At 35.0% G+C, this 24,538-nt stretch overlaps 2 protein-coding genes across 2 annotated transcripts; one reads left to right on the top strand and one right to left on the bottom strand.

The window, feature by feature from the left end:
• LOC105159108 (activating signal cointegrator 1 complex subunit 2) lies at positions 538-9,390 on the top strand. The gene is made up of 9 exons (XM_011076059.2): positions 538-1,173; positions 1,672-1,831; positions 1,918-1,979; positions 3,976-4,070; positions 4,184-4,297; positions 5,428-5,493; positions 5,827-5,924; positions 6,659-7,098; positions 8,018-9,390. The coding sequence occupies exons 1-9, from the start codon at positions 774-776 to the stop codon at positions 9,220-9,222; spliced, it is 2,640 nt and encodes an 879-aa protein (XP_011074361.1). The 5' UTR covers positions 538-773; the 3' UTR covers positions 9,223-9,390.
• LOC105159109 (interferon-related developmental regulator 1) lies at positions 10,193-15,866 on the bottom strand. The gene is made up of 13 exons (XM_011076060.2): positions 15,554-15,866; positions 14,699-14,867; positions 14,437-14,517; positions 13,989-14,071; positions 13,779-13,894; positions 13,567-13,677; positions 13,272-13,381; positions 12,847-13,156; positions 12,697-12,774; positions 11,658-11,708; positions 11,468-11,554; positions 10,845-10,922; positions 10,193-10,497 (listed from the first exon to the last, which is right to left on the bottom strand). Exons 1-13 carry the CDS (start codon positions 15,561-15,563, stop codon positions 10,453-10,455), a joined length of 1,329 nt encoding a protein of 442 aa, XP_011074362.1. The 5' UTR covers positions 15,564-15,866; the 3' UTR covers positions 10,193-10,452.

Here is a 24,538-nt window from a genome sequence, read left to right as displayed (position 1 = left end):
TACTATTTTATTTATATTTATATATAACACATAAATTTAATATTTTTATACCTTAAAATAATGTTCTAATAATTTATAAATACATTGTTGTATATATAAGTAGTATATTTTAAAAAATTAAATATTTTGAATCCTAAAACATGCAGGTATAAATTTATGAAAAGAACTAATTTTTGTAATAGTAGTATTATTTTTAAAAAATATATATTTTGTAATAATTTGAAAATGTTAAACCCGATTCACGGAATTTGGAGTGGGTCGGGTTCGTGTTCCATAATTTCTTCACGAATTGGATCTTGAATTTTAACAAATTCACACTAAATTCTATACTTTAGTCATTCCTAATTCTAGTTTTGTTCAAACTTTATCATATTTTTTATTGTATTTAATATAGATGCAGCGTTGTTAAATTGAATATTAAATATAGAGTTAAATTACTGTAAATGTTATAAAAAAAGAGAAACAGAAAAAGGAAAGGACAATAAAAAAGAAAGAACATATACATATATATATATATATAAATATATAGAAAGAGAAAGAAAGAAAGAAGATAGGTGAGCAACTGAGAAAGGCTTGGGGAAGAGGCAGCCGCAACTGCATCAATCAAAATTCTTCTTTAACAAATCCAGACACAAACAGTTCCATTTCCACTCCTCAACCCCTTCAATCACGCCTGCTGCTTATTTCAATCCCTTTTAACTTATACTATACATATCTTAACACATATATATTTACAAAGAATTGCAGATTACTTATATTTACGGTTGGAAGAAATGTCGAATCGATTCGCTAGCCAGAACAGGACCGATTACAAAAATTCCGCAAAAACCCAGATGAAATTTATTCCGAAGAGGGATTTCCAGAACCCCAATTCTCAGCAAACCCTTTCTAACTCCCTACGGGCAGCCACAAACACCGTTAGCGGCGGTGGAGGAGATGCCGCGGCGGCCTCGACGAGCAGAATCAGGATGGGGGAAAATGGCGAATGGGTAAATAAAAAGTCCCCTGGTGGCAATTTTGTAATTTACTTGCCGCAGGATGAAGCGGTGGCGGCTGGGCTCGGACCCGAGGAGGGGGGCCTGGATCCTGTGGAGGCGCAGCGCATTGTTGATTTGTTAAATAGGGAGTTGTCTCGGTTGCTGAAGTTGCATCCTAGAGATTTCTGGCGAGAAGGTTGTTAATTTTGGGTTTGTTGATAAGTTTTGTGTTTTTTTTCTTTTATGATTTTATCGATTGGTAGTAGGAGCTACAGGTATCGATGTAATCCTTTTGGCGTGCGCTGGTGATTTTCCTGATAGTTCAGCCTTTGAAGTGTTCTGAGATTGGTTATTCAAGTTTTATGAGAGAATATTTCTACGTCGGTCATTTACTTAATCACTTCTATTGTGGGGTTGGTGTAGGTTATTGAATGATAATGTGCTGAATAGCCATGGCATATATCCTGTTATATGACTCTTAGAATGGTATTCTTTATAGAGTAATGATGCTATGAATTGGTGTGAAGCATTGGATGTTATGGAGTAATATACCAAGATTGCTACAAGGAAATGTAGATGTTTATTGTGTTCTGATTTCTAATTTATCCAGTTTTCTATAAAATCAGAAATTCAGAGATTGGTGCTGGTTAACTCCTTGCAAATTAGCCATTTATTATTACTTCCTTCGTTGCAGTGTCTGCCGATGAATCATTGAACGCCTTCCTTGAAAGTTTTTTGAAATTTAGAAGTAGGTGGTATGATTTCCCGCACCATGGAGCCCAAGGAATGGTTGCTGGAGTGATTGTTGGTGAGTTTGAGCTGTGCCGGCGTGTCTTCATGGTCTTCTATCGCTTGTGAGTCACAGAGGATCTCTTTATTTCCTTATTTGTTTCTTTTTCCATTAGATTTAGTATCTGGTGTGAAATTTCTTCTGCTGCAGATCATCCAACCGGGATCCTGGGGCTAAGGCTGCTGACACTCTGAGTCCAAAAGATCATGCAGGTGTGTGGTGATCTCTTATTCTGCCTTTGGCTGTAATGATGCACCCTTTAGTTTAATATGTTTAAGGGCCTGATGGTCAGTAGGCCTTATTGTTCTTATCCAAACACCGGAAAATAATGAATGAATGTCTATATATTTTGATTATGAAAATGCTATTGTGCGACTACTGATATACTTTTCCAGTTTTCCCTCAAATAATTTATTTCTGGGAGCTGTATAAATTCATTTTAACATGCCCCCTCTTGATTATAAAATCTGAGACCTTTGGGCAACTGATTTTTGGAGAAAGCACAGCTAAACAATTCCTTCAGCTTGCGATTGAGGGCACAGAGTATGATGTCTTGTAATGTGTGGTTGCAAAAAGGCGTTCTGAAATTGCTGCTTTTTCCGCGTGAATCTGATACTTGAGCTTCAGATGCATGCATAGCTATGCCCATGACCATGAGTTATGCCACCCTCTCCCTTTCATGTCTAGTTGCTAAAGGCGGGCATGCGCTGGGGTTCTTCGGGTTTGACCTGATTCAATCAGGTTCTCTGGGTGGGATCAGGTAAAACGGTTGTCATGTTACCCAGCTCTATACTTTTTGTTCTAGCTTTCAGTAAGGTATGGCTTACTGCACGCTTGATTGAGTACTTGATGGTCTCTTAAAAATAGGAAGATATGGAAAGTTAATTAGTTTTTGACCAACCATATAGAATTTAGTTAAAATAATGTTTATATTGAGGCTTTTCTCGCAATCTCCACGCTTGAAATGGTTTCCAAACCATCTCCAGTATCCCTCACTTGACCCCCATTTTCAAAAGTCAGCAGCAAAGGGGTGACCTGTGACCTGTAAGCAGCCTGGTTTTGATCTAGAACGTACTGCAATATTCACAGAGAAACATTTGGGACTTAGTCTTGTCATTAGTCACTATTTTAGAAGATAATTGGAAAACCTGAAACTCAATTTGTGAACGATTTTCAATCAGTTACCAGATGTCAACATTACCCCTATTACTATATTGTGGTCTGGGTTTTAAAATTTTACGAACCCTTTAGTTCGGGTACTACCCCCAAACACCTGAAGTTGAGTTGGGTGAAGCCATTGTGGATTCTAACAGAGGTGAATTAGGTTGGAGGACACAGGTCGAGATTTTTTGATTGTTGAGCAGAGTAGAGCACCAAGTCACTATGATTCTGTTGTGTTTTTTAGTCGGGTGTGGGGTTTACTGAAGAATTCATGTGGTAAATTAATACTTTACACAACGCCTGAAATTTTTTATTTCTCCTAAAATTTATACATAACTCCAAATTCCCATGAATAATCTGCTCAACCCCAGCAGCAGATTATGAAAAATAAATTTGGATCCACAATGACCTTATTGACTTTTATCATCTAATTGAAGCCATTCCCTTAAGTTAGTAGATCCTTTCTTAAGGCCTGTTCATCTATATTCATGCATGAATAAAACTCTCTGGCAGCAATGATGACTAAGTAACAACATTTGGTGATTGTTCCCAGAATTGGATAACTGGGAGATAGACGTTCCTACCATGGCAATGTAAAATTACTCAGTACATTCTTGGCATGTGAGAGAGATTAAATTACAAGAAGCAGGGTTGAGTTTGTTGGAGATTTTTGCAGCTCAAAGAAAAATAAGTTTTAAAAGCTGTAGTCTCCAAAACATGGATAAGCTGCATAATAGTGGTGATTAATATCAAACATTTGTGTTTTCATCCTCTCTTGATGACCAACATGCTAGCAGATGCTAATGCATTGAGATTGTGGGTTGTTCTTCTGATTCTATTGTAGCAGGAGAATATATTTTTGCATCTTAGTTAAAGGCATATAGGTCTTCTGGGCAAAAATCTTTACAGCATCCAAGAGATATCCAACCTAGGGAAGGATATTTTATTTGATAGCAAAAGCTTTGAAGAATACATTATCGTTTGCAAAAATAATATCTTTTGAACATTTTCTTGCCCATATACTTTGTTTAAGAATTGCATGTATAGCCCTTTTGCAGGAGAAGAAGTTGCTTGATTTGCCAAAACTGTTAGGTATATGCGCCATATACAGTCATGAAAATGAAGATCTGACCCGAATACTGGTTTGTACTTGTAACCAATTTGGCATGCTGCCGGATCTCTGATTCTCTCCATGCTTTCCGTCCTCCCCTAACCACTGTCACCATATCTCACTGTGTATATTTCTGTATTCCAGGTGACAAACGCAATGAAGGCGCAGCCCCATATCCAGGATGAATTTCCCGTTCTACTGTCTCACTTCTTAAGCATCATTCAGACTATGTATCAACGGTGCAGCTCAAGTTTAGAGGTACCTTTTCTATTCTTGCAATTTACGTTCATGGTGTTGTGGTATAGACAATTTATATGGAATCTTGATACAGTTCCTTATCTCAGGCTGCTGCATACCATATATTTATCTTTGGAAGTATCTTAAGTGATTTGTTTCTCATGCATCTCATATTGTTTGCTTATGCGAGGATTTGATTGAAATCTAAAGACTTCACATTTGTGTGTGTGAGTGGTAGGGGTAAATAGCCAATTAAATGGCAGTATGCTTAAGGGTAGTATTATTCATAGGTCATTATAGATATACTGATTAGTGTAATGAACCAGTGTCAGGGTACAATCTCAAACTAAGTAATGGTGGGGAGGGAAGCAATGTTATCTTGTCTGAGCAACAGAGAAACCACATCCAACATAATTGGTCCTTTGACTAATATATACAAATGGAGGTTCTAAAATGGAGGCCAAAAGATCTCCTCTTGGAACATTTTAATGTGCACAGATAAAGCTAATTTCAACTAGGTCTACCAATTCATTAGCAATTGCATAGGGCTCTAAATCTTTTAATACACTCTTGGAAGAAAATACTACAGAACTCAGCCTCAAGCATGGAGAACACCATGCCAGCACATTTTCCATCATGTGCAGAACTGGTGCTGTTGAATTGATATTTCCGGAACTACCTTTCATATATGCAAGCAAGATTAGGGGCCTTATTTTGCAAAGTAGTCCTACTTTTGTGTTTAATGATTGCAAGTAGTTCAAACATAGGAAAGTCTAGTATTCCGGAGACTTCTATCCTCTCCCGCATGTTTAATCAGCATGGTGGAAGTAAAAAAATATAATTTTCATGGTGTGGTGATTGAGCTCTATGACATTGTTAAGCCATTATTTGCATGATTCCATCTCTGTGGTATGTTGTCATTTCTTAATACTCAATAGCCAAGAGGAATAACTTTCTATGGACAAATTGCAGTACTGCTTCTGAAACTAATGGACATCTTGTGGTTTGTTTGTCTATTATTGTCAGTTCAGGACTGAGGAGTTATCGTAGAAGCTAAATCATTATGCAGTTTTGATTTGAGATGAATACAGAAGCTCTTCTTTCTATTTACTGATATCTATGCTACTAACCTTCTGGGGCTTTGTGCACAGGTTCTGTTTAGTTCAGGTGGTCACCAAGACCCAGGTTCCAGTCGCCTTCATTATGACTACCTTGAGGTTTGGTTTGTTGCCTCCCTCTCCTCCCCTTTTCAGATATCTTTCACACTGATAATACAAATAGAACACAGTGCTTTCTTTGTTCCTTCCAGAGTGTCAGATTGTTCCATAAGAATCTTTTGAACAAAACTACATCATAAGAAATTTTTCTTTAATAAGGAAATTTTGAGTTAACTCTGTGTTGAACTCTTTGAGAAATGGAAACTAATTTGTCCTGCACCTTTGTCAGCTTTACCATATGGCCATTGCAAACTTCGGGGGTTTTGAGGCCCTGTAGGCGAGTCCATTATTTAGCTTTGTCTTTTTTACTTGACCCCTGTTGTCTATTTACAGGTTATGGACTTCATAAATGACTCAGTTGTAACATTGGACTCATTTGTTAATGCATACAAACATGCTGCTGTCCACTTCTCTTCCCCAGTTGAATCAAGGTATTGTATTTGCTGACCGAAGTTATTGCCTTTCAACTAGTTAAAGATAACCTTTCACCGTCATTATAAGACTCAGATGGTATCTCGTTTCACCATTTTCAGTCATGCACTTAACGTGGTCAATGTGCTTTGAATGTGAGTTTCTTTTAATAGCTTTCCCCTTATGCAGTGTACAATGATGAATTTATCCATTTCATTTGAAGAAAATTGAACAATGAGCATAACGATTGATCTTGATAAGTTAAGTCTTTCTCTGTTAATTGACTCTTCATTAAATAAATCCAGGTTTTTCTCATGAGATGTATAAAGGGACAATGTGAGTTAAGATTTCACTCTTTATCCTTTTCATCTGATTATGGGGGGTGGGGGGTTTCTTATCTATCAGATAGACTGACAGTCTTCTAAATTGTAACACCTCAACTGCGACCATGTCTCTGACATCAAGCAGAAACAACTTGAGGTCGTACTTATAGGATCAAACACCCAAGTGGATAAAGAAATGCACGGAAGAGTAAAGAAAAATTTTATCAGCTTACTTAAGGTTGCTGTTTTCTTCTACTTGGGTTTCTTTTAGCACTTAACTAAGTGACTGAGGAGCATGGGGTGTTTGATTCTTAAAATAAATATATGAATATGCTTTACTGAGGAAATGCTGGTAGTTGGACTTTTTCCCATGACTATATATCGGTAGAAGTATGATATACTTCCCAATCAAGATTTCGTTTTCTGTGCAGTTATGGGAATGAAGAATTAGTCACTACCCTCGCAAGGCTACATGACTCACTTCTGCCGTCTTTGCAGAGGGGCTTTAATATTATACTGGGAACAGTTGAAGATAGAAACAAGGAAACATCAAGTGATTTACTTTCAAATGTTTTTACTAGTCTGAAGATGATATCAACAAGAATAGCAAAACTTGGATGGAAGTTACTTTATTTCTGCTATCTCAGTGATGAGGCATTCCAGACTAGTTACTCTCTTCCAATTTCAATGAAGATGTTTCCACCAAATGTAGAGGATCCTGTCGTGAGGGCTGACATTCTAATACAAACAATTAGAGATCTGACTGGTCACCACACGCATGCACCTGCGTCCCGAACTTGGGGAACATTTATCCAGAACATCGAGAAGAATCACAATATAATGAGTAGAATTGAGTTATTGCAGAAAACAGGTAACAAGTTCTATTGCAATGTAGTTATGTTATATCCTTTTGTGGAAGTTTGAATTTGTCAGCGGCAAGGCTTAATTCTGTTGGGTGTTACTAAAATACAATCCAACTGCTTATTTATACACTCAATTAGTAGCACTAGGTGCATAAATCAATTTGAAGGTATTTATTGGTATCCAATTTTAACAGGCTGTCTTGGCACCCATAACCATATGACTGGATGCTTTGTGTATCTTTAATGTATTATAGTGACTTTCTGCTAGGCATGCTTAACTTAATCACTTCTGAAATGCATTTAGTTTTTTGAATTTATTTTATACTGTACTGATACTATTTACTTGAATTTTGAATCTCATCCGTGATCTCTGAATGATGGTGTAAACATGTCATGTCTTTGTTCTTTGCACTTAGGATTAATTACATTTAGATCCCCTTTGGGAATATGAAATTATACTTTCTCCCAAAGAAGTTTCAAAATTACACTTATACTCCCAAAAATTTACTGTTTACACTTGATCCTCTTTTGTTAGAGTTTGGACAAAAAGTACTAAAATTAGCAAAAACATTATGCAAATTTTTAGTTTTAACCCTCATCTAATATTCCTATGTAATAATTTTATAGTTATAAGGGGAAAATTGTAATAATGTTGACTTACTCCATATATATATATTACATTTATCCACTTAGAAGTACAAACATATATATGGGAATGTTAAATAAGGAACAAAATTGAATTTTTTTTTTTAACATCAGCATTTTTTGTTCAAACCCTAACAAGAAGGGGTCACATGTAAACTGAGTGGATGGGGTGTAAGTGTAATTTTCGATTTTCAGAGGAGGTGCAACTGCAATTAACCTGTGCATTTGTCTCCCAGTTGTCTGTAGTTTCAGATCTATTAATTCTTTTTAAACTGGATGAAGGTTGGTTATCAATGGATGATGAACAATTCCGGTTTATTTCTGGGATCATGATGAATCCACCGCAGGCTGACGTCGAAAAGAAAAACTCAACTTCATTCGCAGTGGCTGGCAAGAAAATGCAGACAGATGAAGATGCAGCTATTATAGAGTCAAAAATCAGTCAAATAAGGGAACTCTTTCCGGAATATGGTAAAGGGTTCTTAGTAGCTTGTCTGGAGGCCTATAACCATGATGCAGAAGAGGTAATTCAGAGAATTCTTGAGGGAACTCTTCATGAAGAACTGCAGTCTCTTGACATTACATTGGAAACTATCCCACCTTCAAAGTCTGCTTCATCCATGAGCAGGCATGACAAGGGTAAGGGGAAACTTGTAGAGTCAGAAATAACCCCTCCAGAAATTGTAGTTCCCACCACCGTGAACATTCAAGCTGGAGTTTCTTCAGGGTCATCCTCTTCTTCAGCTGGAAGGTTCGTACGCAAGAACACAGGCGACTTGTCTGATTTGCAGACCCTAAATGCCAAGAAAGAAAAGGAATTGGCAAAAACAGCGGCTCTTATATCACAACTTGAGTATGAGGACGAGTATGATGATTCTTTTGATGATCTGGGTCTAAGTGTGGGCGATTCAGGGCTTGATGAGCCTGAGTCTCTTGGCGATAAAATGGGTTCGCAAAGGGGAAGAGGGGTAGAGACTGATGGTGGAAGCTCAACTTCAAATGCTGACACTCAGAAATGGAACTCACGTAAGAAGCCCCAATTTTATGTCAAGGATGGTAAAAATTACAGCTACAAAGTTGAGGGTTCTGTTGCTGTGACCAGTTCTGCTGAAGCAAAGTTGGTCAACCAAGCACAGAAGGAACTTATCCATGGCCTTGGACGTGGTGGCAATATTCCTTTGGGTGCAGTTAAGAGGCTAACTGAATCAAAAGAGGATCAGCAAAATGATGGGCCGAATATGAATGAGGTCGGTGGAAGAGGAGGACAAGGAGCTACGAGGGGTAGAGGAAGAAGAGGTTTTCTTCCAGGCACTCCTAGAAGGGTTCCAGGATCAAATGACAAGCAAGATGATGAGCAAGGTACTGATGAAGGCGGAGGAAGGGGCGGCCGAGGAAACACCAGGGGCCGTGGGAGGAGAGGTAACTATAGGAAAGACAGAGCAATGAGTAAACACCTTTCTGGGCTGCCCAGTCATTACAACACATGAACACCTCTTAGCGACAACTTGCCAAAAGTGGATTCATGATTGACCTTTTGTTGATAACATAAGCCAAACTCTACAACTCGTTATTAATCAAGAGAACGAAGGAAGCAAATTCTTTGTACTTCATAAGGGTTTTCGGTGATAATAACACTAACATGATCCTGTATAATAGTTTGTGAGATCATGTGACTGTTCTCTCATAGAGGTTTCGGTACACGAGGACAGGGATGATGGCTGGTCGTTAAACGAGTTTGCAAGGGGAGCGATACTAGCAGCTTATCTCACGGCGTGATACCAGATTCAAATCACACAGGAATCAATGCAAAAGGTAACATCAGTTGCGTAAACTAGTGTCAGCATGCTAGAAGATTAACTATTATCAAAATGTGTGTAGAAGATTAATGATTTGCTGAAACGGAATGACTTCACTCTTTTTGTCACATAATTTATACCAGTGTTGATTTAGTCTTCTTCAAAATTTTCCTTAGTATTATGAACATGCCTTAAAAAAGTTGTAAAAATATCCAAGAAGTATTTATATATATCTTATCGTATCATATCAAACGACGCCTTTTCAGTGATAATTGTCATTCAACAGCTTTTAACAGTATCTGTGCAATGAAGATACCAACTCCTCGTCACAGAACTGAAGCAACTACAATATTTATCAAGTCAAAATGACCCAACTGATCAATAGAACCAAAAACGGACACACCAACAGTCCTTGCCCACTGCACACTGCAAAGACACTGAGCTTTTAAAGAACCTAAAAAAGGCAAGTCAATTATTCAACCATGAATACACTGACGTTCACAGACTGGATTAACCAAAACTAAAAAAAAACACTATTTGATGATTGTAACAGTACCAACAAAGCTAAAAAAAGAAAAAGCAAGCATTTCGCATCATACGGTGCCACACCGCGGCTGGTAACAGTACTTTTAAAAGTATAAAGGCAGCCACATGTAACAAATGCGGAAGACACGGGGAGATTGACTCCTTATAACAGCGAAGACTTTGGTCTCAACAAAGTGAGATGAGAATGTCTGGCCACTAGATTTACCACGATATCTAATAAATGAATCCCAATCATATGGATATTCTTTCTTACACAACTTGGAAGTCTGCAGTCTATACCAACGTCGAAGTGAACCACATATAGATATTTCAGATGTTTTACATGTACGATATAAGCAGATAAAAATCAACAGCCTCAGCTTCGATGCTGCCATTTCAACTGTCAACAAAACCAACAGCAAAATGACCAGTATTTTTATCCTGCAGGTGGAAAGGTTAAAAAGGAAACGTCAGACTTTTCTCGGGATGAACCTGCTTCTGAAGAACTCACAGGGAAATGTCGACCTTGACACCAATGTGAGATATGATGCTAAACACTTGTTAGAGAACAAAATATGTAAGACGAGGTTCGTGGCCATGATACTTGCTTAGTGAATAAAAGCGGCACAGAAAATAAATTGACATAAAGAATGAAACCATCATTATTAAAGCAACTAAAATATAAGCTATCTGAATGCAGGTTCCTTTCTCTGGATACTGCAGATCAGTCTGTATCTACAAGAGAGAAGACATCAAGAGAAAAGATCAACTTAAAGAGGATCAACAACCTGGGATAACATTCGTTGTTTGTTTAGTAATTGCGTCCGCGCCTTGTTAAGTGCCGAATTAGGTGATTTGTACATCCTCTGTCATATATGAGAAACAAAAGGCACTTAAATCACAAGCAAATAGCACAATATAATAAGGTAAACCAGCATAGCGAAAGTTTAGTCTACACTATCCACAAGTCAGCTCCAGCAGACAACCAATGAAGAGTCACTACTCACACATCCAGAATTTGGAGAATTTTCAGACAAGTTATTTCAACATTGTGCATAAGTTAAAGTCCAGTCAACACAATTTCGCGAAAACTTCTCAATCTACACTGTAACCCTAACACAACTCAATCTATCTACAGTTTTTAATTGAATTTGTTCATACTGAAATCTAGACAAGCATAGGCAGCACAGAGCACGGATGCAAATACTTTGCAAGAGAAAATATACAGAAGTTAACAATCTAAAGTGAAAGAGAAGCCAGAGGATATAACCATAGTAACCAATAAAGCTTAACATACAGCAAACTATATTAGTTGCAGAAGAACCACTCTAAACATAGATCAGATGCACTACCAAAAGCAGCAAAGATTGAAGAGAATGCTGCAGCTTTGACAGGGTTCTGCCCAACTAACCTTTTCACCCCCAGACATACGATACTCAGCTCCTAGAAACTTTTTCTTGGGAGTGAAAGCAAAGACATCATGAAGAAATTGATTATCCTGTAAAACACAAAAAAAGAACACCAAAACGACTCAAACTCCATAAAATGAAGGATATTGCAAAACGGCTGTTTCTGTAGGGCATAGAGACAGAAATTCTAACCTGCATGTGCTTCACAAATCCTCCTCCAAGAAAATGCTTCAGGAAGTTTAGCTATGTCACAAAGATCAGAAAATGTCAGTAACTGGAAAAAAATATAATACACAACTAAGAGTTGGGTAATCTGCATCTACCTCCCATGGATTATTTGCATCCGCCCAAATAAAGATTTCGGAGCTCTGGCAAAGACATCCCTTATAGCACTATATTGGTCCAAGATTCCAACAGAGTTTCATGTAAAGACCAAAATACCATTACCCCTTTACTTTTGGTGAAAAAGGATAAATTCCGAAATACTTCCATAATTGTTTTGTTGTTTTTATCTTGAAGAATCTCAAATAATGAGATGTATCAAACTTTAGATTTAACATTTCAAACACCATAAAATGTAGAGATTAATGAAAATAATAACTGGTGACAGTTCATTAATTTTAAAATCTTTTCAACTTCTTAAAGGGTATAGAAAAATTTTTACAACATAAAACAACATAAAGTTTCCAAATTGTAACGGTTCATAAATTTTCAAAATGACATGAGAAACTTAACTTGATTGCAAAATCTTCAATAAACAATAAAACCTAGAAGAAAAATCGAAGGGGTTCTCTATAAAAAAAAATATACTTGGTCTCTCTCACAATTTTTTCAGAATTGCCAATTCAAGAACTTTTAAAAGCAATTTTGCAATCAGGATGCGTTGTATTTCCGCATTAAAAGGTAATACTCTTAAGTAACTGAGTAAGTAAATACAAGTTAACCTTACTTTTATTACACAATTCAGTGTAAAAGAAAACCTTCAAATCTAGGAAGTAACTCGAATAAAAGTTAATCAACCCAATGTATATTCTTGGAGAGGATTTTAAATTAAAAGTTTGCTATCTCATTTACACTCTAAGATTTTTTATCGTTAAATAGAAACTTAATAGTACTAGAATGGAACTCTTCTAAAAAGTCACACCTTCGAGGGAGTGGACACCAAAGCTCCAGATCTCAGGGGGTCACATGCAAATAATCTGTAAAAGATGTAAAAGGACAAGGTAAAGACCTGTATCAATTGAGCCCATGTACTTGTGTTTAGAGACTCTCCACCAATCTTCATTGAGATTTCCGGGGTATAACCATCCTGATATTCACATTTGCTGAGATCAGCAATCGACCAACTGTAAAGAATTAGATTAAACCAAGAACAGCTTACCTCAAGAAAATCAAGAATATCTCTGAATGTGTTCCTCTGACTATTGAGATCTTTCTTCACAGAACCTTTGCCACCAGCCTCAGCAGAGAGTTCACGCACTTGATTAAGGACTTTATTCTTTAACCCATGTACATACATCAATTTCCGGGAATCATTCCCTTCATCAATAGAGGGGTCACCAGAGGATTTAGTCTCTCCACAGAACTTCTCCAGGCTTCCCATTTCAAAAATCAAAGCAAGTGCTTCACCAGCAGCAATGCGCAGCAATCTATCATCCTTGTCCAGCAGAGTGGAGAAATAGGAAATTGACCTGAAATATTTAAAAGGCATACTCTAAGCAAGCATTCCAACCCAATTACATACTAGAATAAAAAACATAAAAGTAATCAAGCTCTAGCACAAATTAAGAGCTAATTAATACTAACTCTTGCCAACTCTTAGGGTTAAGTGCCCATCCATTCATAGTGGTAAGAAGAAACGACCACGCAGAGACCACCATTGTAATTACTGTCGGTGAAGGTTTGGCAGCAGCCACCTGAAACATGAGCCAGATTTCTGTGAATTAACCAACACTTTACCAACATATGTATCTAACAAGATGCCAACTTAGACCATGAAGTCTAAGTTGCATTTCGCATGTACATGCACTATGCGCCTTTACATGATTACAAATAAAAAAACCAAAGTTTTCTTGAACCAAGCAGATAACCAAAAGCATACATTTGAACCCAATTTTGGATGTGCCATTTGCCATAGTATTTGCATTGATTTCTCTGTCTGTTCTGGTTCTTCACCACCAACAAAAGTAACAACAGCCAAACACTCGAGCAACTGCCATTATATCAGTGGCGATTCCACAAAAAATCGGGTTAGTATCCGTAAAGCACATGATAAACTGAACTCAGATATTCAACCAGTGACATATGACATACTGCAGATATCTTAGATGACTCAGGCCGAGTTTTAAGGGCCTCGGATATAGGAGAGACGCATTCTTCCAAGATCTCTTGTGCTTTCTCCCCAGGACCGGTAGTTATAGCTAAAAGTCCTATAAAAGAATGCACAATGAATTACTCTTGGGCCTTGGCCCAATGCTAAGTAAAGAAAGATCAACATCAAAATCTTAAGTGCTAGAGAAAAACCTATTGCGTGGGATGCCAAAGCAACCTCCTTTGCAGAACCCTTTTTAATAGAATTCAAGCACTGGTGCAGCAACGTAGCAAACCTAGATGGAGGAAGAAAACATTGAAAATGCCACACTTAAATTAATTGCCAAACATTTCCAACAATGAAGAGAGTATCCTTAAGAAGTTTAACCACTACATCAAGCCTAACCTTGTAAATTTCTTGTTCTACAACATCTATGTTTAAAGAACTGCCAATGTCTTCCCCTAAACACCCTCCAACCCATTGCCAACCCCCAAAAAGGGGTGAAAACGAACAGAAAAAAGTTCCTAGCATATCATCAGTTTTTTTTCAAAGTTACTATGTAAAAGAGAGGGTCACGTGTGGCGACCAGGTAAATATTCATCTATATTACTCCAAAGCAAAAAACTGCAACATAAAACATTAGAAATAAAGAATTCTTACTTCTTTTCAACAAACTCGTGTTGCAAGCTGTTATTGAAGGCTTCAATTATTGATGTCAAAGCCTTCTCCCTCGTAGAACCTCTGTACAGGAAAAAAATAAAATGTCTTAGTTAATGATCTTCATAGTTCAGTCATCACATGAACTTTAGCAAAAACCAAAATAATTGCATTGAAGAATTACCAGAGAACACAAACTTTAACAGAAACCTCTTAATGATTCCTGCTAAACATTACAATACGATAATTAGATCAGAAGAATTACCTCTTCTCGTACAAAGCATCTAAGCACTGATCAAGCAACACGTCTTTATCCACCTGCACTTCCTCGATACCAGGGACTATCATATTGTCCGAGCGCATAGATGAAGACGAGCTTACACTATCTGCATCATCGCTATCAAGCATTGCAGCACCTTTCTTCTGAGAACTTCCTAAAATGTCCAGAACAAATTTTCCAACTTCAACATGATTGCACAAGCATTGACTAACTACAAACCTAGATACTACAATAAATATGCAGAAGCCAATAGATTTAAGGCATTCATAAGCAAGAGTAAGAGTCTCAAAGCTTCCCGGAACAAGAAGTGACTTGATATCAACAGATAGTTAAAGTGGCTAGCATAATAACAGTTTGTGAAACATACTTCCTCCAACAACAAAGGATGCATTGCCCTACCAAGATATCGAATAAGCAACCCTCAAAGAAAATACATAAGCTCAGTTAATCCAAGACGCTAAACACCATACTCAAAGGAGGAGGAAGAAAGATAAATAAATACAAGGTAAAAAAAATAAAATTTAGTATAACCATACAATTCAAAGAAATATCCAGGAAAAGAAAATACAAGTTTAACCAGACCAACAGAAATTCTCAACTTCAACGAGACCACCTACTTAAATTACACAGAACGAGGAAGAGATAAAAAAGCCTAAAATTAATCTTCCAAATAATCCCCTAATTGACAAAATAGCAACCCACAGAACAGCGAGAGGTGTCCTACTTTCTGAGTCTTGAAAAATTATTAAGCGCTTACACTGCAAAAGCATTTATTCATCAAAACACACACACACACACACACACACAATCAAAAAACACACACAGAGGTAAGAAACTTACTTCGACCCATGACGCAGACGCAAATCCGAATCCTTTAATTGCTGTTAATTTACTTAATCTAGGTTAGCAAAAACAGATACAAGGATGAGTAAAATCAGACCGATGAAAACAGGCTATTGGAAAAGGAAAATCGTGAACTGAAGACGAATTAAGTGGGGAACGGAACAACAACTCCTTAATTGAATCGATAAACAACGTATCCATGAAAATTATTTTGGGAATTAAGGAGAGAAAGATCGGCTCCGGTGGGGATAGATTTCTCGGGGAGGAACTGGAGGAAAATTGTCAGAAGTCCACGAGGGTTAGATTATATAGTCTCACGCCCTTTCTATATATCCGAAGAAATACTAAATTAGGTTTGCACCTTGGGGCTTGTTTGGCAGTACCATTTTCGGTTCGTCCATTCATTGTCAAAGGGGAAAAAATTAAAATATATTTAATAAAATCTTAAAAGCTTTACAAAATATTTTAAATAATTATAACCAGATACACTTTTGCAACAAGCACACTTATGTGTAACAAACAAATTCAAGAAAAAATATATTCAAATAATTAAGAGTGGGAGAAAATATAGAGGGAGAACGCGTTAGAAGGAAAACAAAAATAGGAGAGATTGTGCGATCAAAAATAGTGACGAGAAAAGAGTGATACACTTTATATTTTTTACACATTGAGATTGATCAATTAATATGAAATGTCAAATCAAATAACGATACCATAACAAGAAATCTTCAACCATCTCACGATGTTTACTCTTGATATCTACAAATTGCAGCAATAATTGTATGTAAATTTCATGCTCCTATAAGAGATTATGCTAATCAGATCACATTTCGATCACAACATTTAGAGTATGAGAATATCGCACTCTCCAAATTAAATTCCCATTGATTTTGCCTTCTTTTTAGTTAATTTTTAGTTTATCAAATTGAGCAATCTCATACCCAAAATTCTTTCGTTCGTCAAATATTTTTATATTTGAAATTTGATAATGGGTGGCTTTTTTCATGGTCTACATAATATGAAATAATATTATTTAGGGATAATTACATTCTCTTTTTCTGAGATTTGACGTAATTATATATAATTTTGAGTTATGCATGAATTTATTTACTAGATAAAAACAAAAATCAAGAGTGTTATATATATTTTTCCAAACTACAAAAAATTTATATGTAATAACATCAAATCTCAGAAAAGAAAAATGTAATTGTTCCCATTATTTATTTGTTATTCGCAGTCAAATTATAATAACATATTCGCTGAGCATAATGCCATATGCACGAAGAGGACCTTGTTTTTTCCTATTCCAAACACGGCCTTGCAATTACATCTTACTTTCTTTCTTTAAAAATCTGTACGCATTGTCATTGTGAGAATAATGGAATCATTCAAGGTGAGTGGTTGAGAATATTCGTGAAGGGTGTGGGCGAGAGCAGAGAAGGTGCCGTGTGGACAATGTGTGTGGATGGATCTAGGCCGCACAACATTTTAATCGGTGGAGATGATGACCAACTGCTTGAAAAACGCACGTGGTTTTCTTTGTTTACTGTTAACGTGGCGGGTGCACGGGTCCATGCCGACTCACCGCAGTAACAGGAAGCGGTGTGAATCGAGCCCACGTCAGCTGAATCTTTTTCACAAAGTCGAGTTCTTTTTTTTTTTTTTTTTTTAAATTGTTGTCACTTTGCTTAAATCTTGAATCAGTTATAGAGTCTATTTGAAGAAACGTGTTGGAAGAGTAACAATTTTGTTTGAAAAATTAAAAAAGTGAAGGATATTTGAAACTATGTTAATGCCTTAAGGGAGTACTAACGCGAGTGATGATTAGCTTTATTAAATCTTATCTTGAACGACATAATTACATGCATAGAACACCAAACTAAATAAAAAGATAATGTGGCATAGTACTTATTGAATTTTTGGGTGAGTTTATAAACTTTTTAAAATATCTTATAAAATTTTGATAATTTATAATGATATTTGGGATATCTATTTTTTAAATCTAAAAATAAAATTCAATACAAATTAAATCAGGCTCAAATTACCAACAGATTAAACCCTGTTGGCCCATTTATTGTTAATAGACTGAAGGATCACCAGTTCAATTAGTGTCGGCCTTTGTTGTCCTATTGATGAGTTAACATTTAATTCTTGCCTAATATCAATAAGTTTATAACATATTCACCTCATCTTACACATTAATACCATTGAATCATCAACTAGCATGCCATGCTCAAAGTGCACCAATAGCGATGCACATGCTGTTGGAAGTGTTCCACAAATTAAGTGTATTATTTAAATAGTTACATAATATAAGTAATTAGAGATGATGATTATTTAATTAACGGTAATGAGTATTAATACTTTGCTAGAAGCCACTTAATATTGTTGGGTTTAGTCCCTAACTTAGTGTTAATTAAATCCTGATGGGCGACACATTATGAAGTCTATTGAAGATTTGTAACTCCAGACACTCTTAATATGGATTATGCCTAATTATAATTTGGAATGTTAAAAGGCACAATGATGAGTGTCGAAGTCACCAAAAATAATTCCTACAACACTTGTGAAAGTGGGAGTAGGGTCGAATCCACAGGGATTGGCTTTAAGTTGATTTCTTTAAGAGAAATAGAAAATAATGGGGGGAGATTTGATGGTAAAAAGAAATAATCAAAAACTAAATAAATAAAAATACCTGATAGAGATATGAGAGAGAGAGAGATTTCCCGGTTAAGGCTAGGATTATGCTTGATTCTCGTGAGTTGATCATTGATGCAAGAATAACACATGTATGGACAAATAAACCAGTTATGGTCATTGGTACGACCTAACAACCTCATCTTTCCTTACCTTTTCGTTAGCCAACGTACGATCATTGTCTAGATCTCTAATTAACAGACAATCTTGGGAACGTCCACAAGATTTAATCTATTAACAACATTAAGAATTAGAATGGCCTGATTCTAATCAACAAACTCCTACGAGGACAATTCGTTTAAACTAGATCATGCATTCCCCATAACATAATTAAATACTGTGACATAACTAATCATGCTACGTTGCCACTAAGTATTGAACTAAATAAACAATTACACGGATTTATAAAGTTCAATTAGCTAAGCAAACCTTCTTGATAATGAACAACCGGCCGAATCATTCATAAATCAGACGTTTGTAATTAAAGCACAGAGAATAACATGAATATTTGCTTGACAAGTGTAGAACGCAGATTAGATCTCACAACATAATGGGAATCAAGCAATCAACATACCTTAACCAGGAAATAAGGAATTTAGCCGGACATATTAATGGAAGAACACACTAGAAAGTGGAATTCCATTAATTCCGGTAGTAAAATAAAATAAAAGAGAAGAACAGAGAATTCTATAGAGTTCTAACATAAAAACTGAACTACTTCTAATAAAGAGATCCTCCCTATTTATAATAAAAGTCCCTTACGAATCTAGACGTAATGGGGGGATAGATACGTGATAAACTCTAAAAAGGTAAATAGATTACAAAAGATAAGCTTAAAAGAATCCTTTCTAAATCTAAACACTTGATTCCTTTATCTCTTGGGGAAATCATTCGTGCTTATCCTTATCCCGAGTTGACTACTCCATTACGCGTGGGCGCACTTTGTCAATTTTGCAGAAACGTCCTTGTAATCTTCCTTTTTGCTGAATATGCAATAAAATCACATAATTAGGAATATTTTGGCTTAAAAAAGGAAGATTAAATTGCTATAAAATCATTATAATTGCAGAGTTATCACACAAACCACTTTGTTTGAGAAAGAAGTGGCAGGCCATGTGAGGTGAAATCACACCCAAGGTTTCATTTAATATTCACATGCAATTATAGGTAGATGAATGAAAAATCACTCCTCTCCTATTAATAGCTTCGGCCGGCCATATGAGGGTGTGGATGAATTTTTACACAGTGTGCTAATACATTCCAATAATTCTCCTCTATTATTCTCTTTTTATATTTCACCAAAAGTGAGTAGGGTGTTATCATACCTACTACATTGGTGAAAATCCTAGTAGGGATCCATAATCGATTGTTGCTCGTGGATACTAGTGGAGGAGCTTCACTCGCGACTCTTATCTCTAAAATATTACACGTGGAATCACGCTTCAAGGGTAATATTTCTTTTCCATGATATATTGTATATTTATCAATTGGATCTTGGGAAAATTATTGATTTGGCAATATATCTTTCCACAGGCATAAGACTCAAATGACAAGGCAAACAAGGTTATAAGCATTATCCTCATTAAGCAGGCATCCAAAAGATTTCGAGGGTATATCAAAATGTGTTCAACACTCTTTTCATTTTCAACACTTCACACTCGGGATACACATATTTAGCTCTCCAAATTTTACATTTTATGTTTACTTCAAATCTTCATTTAAATCTCATTACTGACTTGATAATTAGAGATTCAGAGTGCTACTTCTGTTTGATATGTTAATCCTTTAATAATTTTATGATTTTAAAAAGATGATTCAAACAGTGTAATGCTACTAAACTCTAATACACATCATTTACACAAGGAAAAAATACAATTCCCCCCCCCCCCTGATATGAGAAATGAGCAAAAAAACCCTCTACGAAAAAAAATTATTAAACTATCGCATGTGTGGGCGGAGGAGGAGTAATTTGCTTTATTTGCAAAACACAAGGGGGTAATTTGCTAATTCTTTTTCTAATATGAGTTTTTGTTCATTTTACATATCATAAGGTTTTAAGTACATTTAAGCCATTTATAAAATATTATAACGAATTTGATAATTTTTTTAAACTAAAAAAATAAGACTTGTAAGGTATTTTTAAAAAAGTAAGGAGTTTCTAACTTATTTTTAAAATCTTAATAAATTCTTTTATATTAATTATAAATATACCATTACTAATATTTTAAAAGCTCAATCATCTTATTTTATAAAATCATTTCGACAACTTATTGTTAAATAAAATATATTTTTTTTAAAAAAGCTTAGCCAAACACCATCTCAATCAATGCTTGAGAAAACAAAATTTCACTTCACAAATAAACTTTATGCTCCCTCTATAATTTCTGAAATATCTCTGCTCATCGGTAGACATCCACCAGGTACTGAATTGGGCCGGCATGGCTCGGAATTTCAGTTGACAATGCTGGAGTCCAGTTTCCTTGTCCACCTTAAACTCAACTAAACTTCTACATACACACACACACTGCCTACTGGGACTATGCTTTGGGCAGAGCCCAGAATCATTCTCTCATGTTTGTCCCCATGATTTATAAGTTAGAAAAGATGATTTATTATATAAATATATAAACAATTAATTTTTTTCTTTATTCATTTAAACTCACACTATACCAAACAAAAAGAAGTATTTAAAATTTATTTTTTATTGAATTATACAACTGGAAGAAAACATCATATTTTTTCCGATTCAAAATAAGTCAGTTAACTTACATAAATGAAATAGTATACGATCTTTCCGCATGCATGCATTAAATATTTTGATGAAATCTTAAATTAAATCATACTTGTGCAAGATACAACCAAAGTCTAGACGATAAATATTTGATAATTAATCACTTTATGTAAATAAATTACATACATAATGTTACACTTATTTTGTACATTCATGCTAGACTTTGTCCGTACTGGTGAATTGGTGCAATTTAGATTTCACATAAGGAGCGAGCGAGAAAGAGAGAGAGATATATGCTGAAACTTTATATGAAATTATTGATTATTTTAATGTATTATATAGTGTAATAGATTGTTGTATTATATATAAAAAAAAATTCTTTTTGATTTTTTATTATTATTTTATAAACTGAGTGAGATATCAATTAATTCAATAAATCGATATGACTAAAAACAAGAAAATAAATTACAATTTTAATAGACTCATATGAAATAGTACACCTACAACGTATTAGTGAAACTCAAATTTATGGTATAGAACCTGTTTATAAAATCTAAAAAAATTCCTTATTTCTAACCTTTCATGTCAGGAAATGGGATTCCTTCTTTTGGTTTTTTATTTTTTTTAAAAAAAAAGGTATATATATATATATATATATTGTGTAATTCAGTGCAAAGATGGATACGTGAAGCCCACTTAAAATGCTTTAGAAATGTAAGTAAGAAAAGAGAAGAGAGTACGTCGTTTTCCCCTTTGCAGAAACTGTCCAAACACCCCCTAGAGTTGCTGCCAATTAAATATTCCAAAGAGTGAACAAACAAAAATAAAAAAGAAAAAAAGAAATTCAGGTCCTCGTTTCTAACAAAAATTCTGGTAAAAAATATTTGAGAATAGTAGAAGCAGAGAAGACAAGATGGAATAAAGATCAATGAATTCCGTGCCCAGTCAACATCTTTGACTGAATTCTCATTTCTCACTTTAAAAAAAAACAACAAATAATGAATATTTATCAATTGTTTTTATTTTTTTTGCTCATTAATTAATATAAATAGGCTAGTGTTGCTGATTTTATTTTTATTATTTTTACGAATTAGATTTGTTGGGTGATATAATTTGTGATTCGATCGACACTCTATTATGTAATATATCAAAAAGGACTTCACTAGACAGATGAAGCCTCCATTGCATAATATAATCAATGTGAGATGTTTGCTTTCATCGTCAGAATTTATGTTACAAATTTTGATATTTCTATATTCAATAAAAAGTTGCAAAGTCAATTTCTTAAAAAAAGGCAACTATTTTTATGCTGTAGAATCAAAAGGGCACCAACCACTACTGAAATAACACTAAAGCTACTCATTTCAAGATGATGATTCAAATTTATTTTGTTTGAATTTTATGATTGAGATTCCTTCCGGACATGTTAATGAACCAGCCCTTAAATTATTCTCAGGACAAAATACAAGTTACTATATATAATTACAACTTACTGAGGGTACGCTTTTATTTTTGCAGACATTTTCGGGAATTAATATAATAATTGATCATTAATATATGACCAGAGTATTAAGGGTTTGACCAGTTTATAATTTTTTTTTTAAAAAAAAACATTTGCATAATTATAAAATATCTAAAGAAGTATAATGGTGCTTATAAAATATCAGGGTTTTGTAAGTTTGACCCAAAACGAAGATAGCCTGATTTTGTTTATCAGATTTAAATATTTTGCATGTAGTTGTGAAGCAAAATTAATTTTTTTAGTCCCATACGATAGGGTTTCAACACTTTCAATTCTCTGTTATATGATATTTGAAATGGTCTCAAAATTTAAAAAATTCGACGTATCTAATCTCATACTTTAGCGATGTTTAAAATGATCCCCTTAATGAGAAAATTTGAAACATTTAATCTCATAATTCCAGTAAAGCATAAAACTAACCATGTCTAGCTAGTTTATCAACTTTGTGAAGTTTTGAAAATTCTGTAAAATAGATATCGAGATTTTTTAAATTTGAAATCATTTTAAAAATTCTGCAAATAGAAGATTAAATGTATTGAAATCCGTATCCCATGGAACTAAAAATGTATTTTCCCCATAATTATCATAGAAATTTTGTACTTAATCTATTCCATTACTACAAAGACTTACTTTTTAAAAAATAAAATTTAAAATTTAGTACATTCTGAATAATATTTAAGAACGTATAAAATGTTTTTTTAAACAACTTTAATAAAAAGAAATATTATCTCCTAAAATACCCTTTTGAAATGCCAATTGGCACACTCCTTTTCCTTTAACACAGTATCTCCTCCCTTTTAAAGTAAATATTTGGTTTAAGCAAACCCTTTTTCTCTTTACTTTCAACCACTCTTTTATTCCTTGGAAAAATAGAAAGAAAAACACAGACACACACACATACATAGGACCCCATGCAATTTCTCAGACCTTAAAGTCTTTCTTTTGTGGGAATCACAACTGCAAGAAAAGAAAAGAAAAAAGAAAACACACAAGTATTTTATGCCCCTGGGAACTTGAAAAGAAAGAATCATTGTAAGAAAGGAGGAGGCATGTTTCCTTTCCTCAGCATGGGGAAATGAAAACTTTTTACCTTTCAGATATATTTCCGTGCACTCACTCACCACAACTCAAACTTGTTCAAACAATAATTTTCAACTGGATTTCTTTACCATAGTTTAATTTAGGGTAATTGCAATAACACCCCCTCAATCATTGTTAAATTACATAAACCACCGTACTGGATAATTGCGATGTTTTGATTTTTAGTTACGCTGAGAGGGTGTAATGGACTAAGAATGTCGATGTAACTATGTAGATAGTATGAGAGATATCTATAATTAGCAATAATTGGAGAGGTCCAAATATAATTAACTGTTTCTACATATATAATTACCAACTTTTTGATGCATATTATTTTGAAATTGGTTGACAGATTATGAAACATACTCAGAATATGAGTAAAGAAAGATTACTTGGTTAAGAGAAGTACTTGTGAGCCGGCGTTGGATCAAGATTAAATTTACTAGAATATGAGTCGTACATCAATTGTGTAAATTAAATATAATAATTTTATTTCAGAAAAAATAAATAAATACACGCCAATTTTTAGGGTTTCTAGAAATTAAGTAAAATATTGAGTGGGACCCCAAGCTCCTACGCCTATTTATAAGTGAATATTTTCATTAATTTCTGTAGGCTACTTTTGATGGAGATTGTGTGGAGTGTTTGGAAATTACACAAATTTCTCAAACTTGAAATCCTGCAGGCCCAGCCAGACGGATAGTTAGCTCATGTAAGAAGGCAGGTGGGGAACAGCAGCTCCCATCCCACACTGGTGTCTTAAAATTTCCTGACACCAAAATGACAGAAATGCCCCACAAAATAACACACTAACTCCTATGCCCATCTCTTTCAGCCAAAACCACCCCCACCCCCTCTGCCAATTGTACTTATTAATCCCAGTATTTTACAGCAACCAAATATTAATTAAAAATAAATAAAAAAAAGAAGGGGGGTGGGGGGGGGGGGGATT

Source organism: Sesamum indicum, linkage group LG3 (assembly GCF_000512975.1).
Source record: "Sesamum indicum cultivar Zhongzhi No. 13 linkage group LG3, S_indicum_v1.0, whole genome shotgun sequence".
In the NCBI taxonomy this organism is placed as follows: Eukaryota; Viridiplantae; Streptophyta; class Magnoliopsida; order Lamiales; family Pedaliaceae; genus Sesamum; species Sesamum indicum.
The sequence above is the reverse complement of the archived record's forward strand: the minus strand, read 5'-3'. Positions and strand labels throughout refer to the sequence as shown.

Excerpts from the sequence above, each read along its gene's own strand:
- LOC105159108 (XM_011076059.2), top strand. The coding sequence starts at position 774 with ATGTCGAATCGATTCGCTAGCCAGAACAGGACCGATTACAAAAATTCC. Across the intron at positions 1,832-1,917 it reads TTCATGGTCTTCTATCGCTT|ATCATCCAACCGGGATCCTG; the intron begins GTGAGTCACAGA and ends CTTCTGCTGCAG. Across the intron at positions 5,494-5,826 it reads TTCATTATGACTACCTTGAG|GTTATGGACTTCATAAATGA; the intron begins GTTTGGTTTGTT and ends GTCTATTTACAG.
- LOC105159109 (XM_011076060.2), bottom strand. Across the intron at positions 13,895-13,988 it reads TTTGGCATCCCACGCAATAG|GACTTTTAGCTATAACTACC; the intron begins GTTTTTCTCTAG and ends ATTCTTTTATAG. Across the intron at positions 13,157-13,271 it reads AACCCTAAGAGTTGGCAAGA|GTCAATTTCCTATTTCTCCA; the intron begins GTTAGTATTAAT and ends TAAATATTTCAG.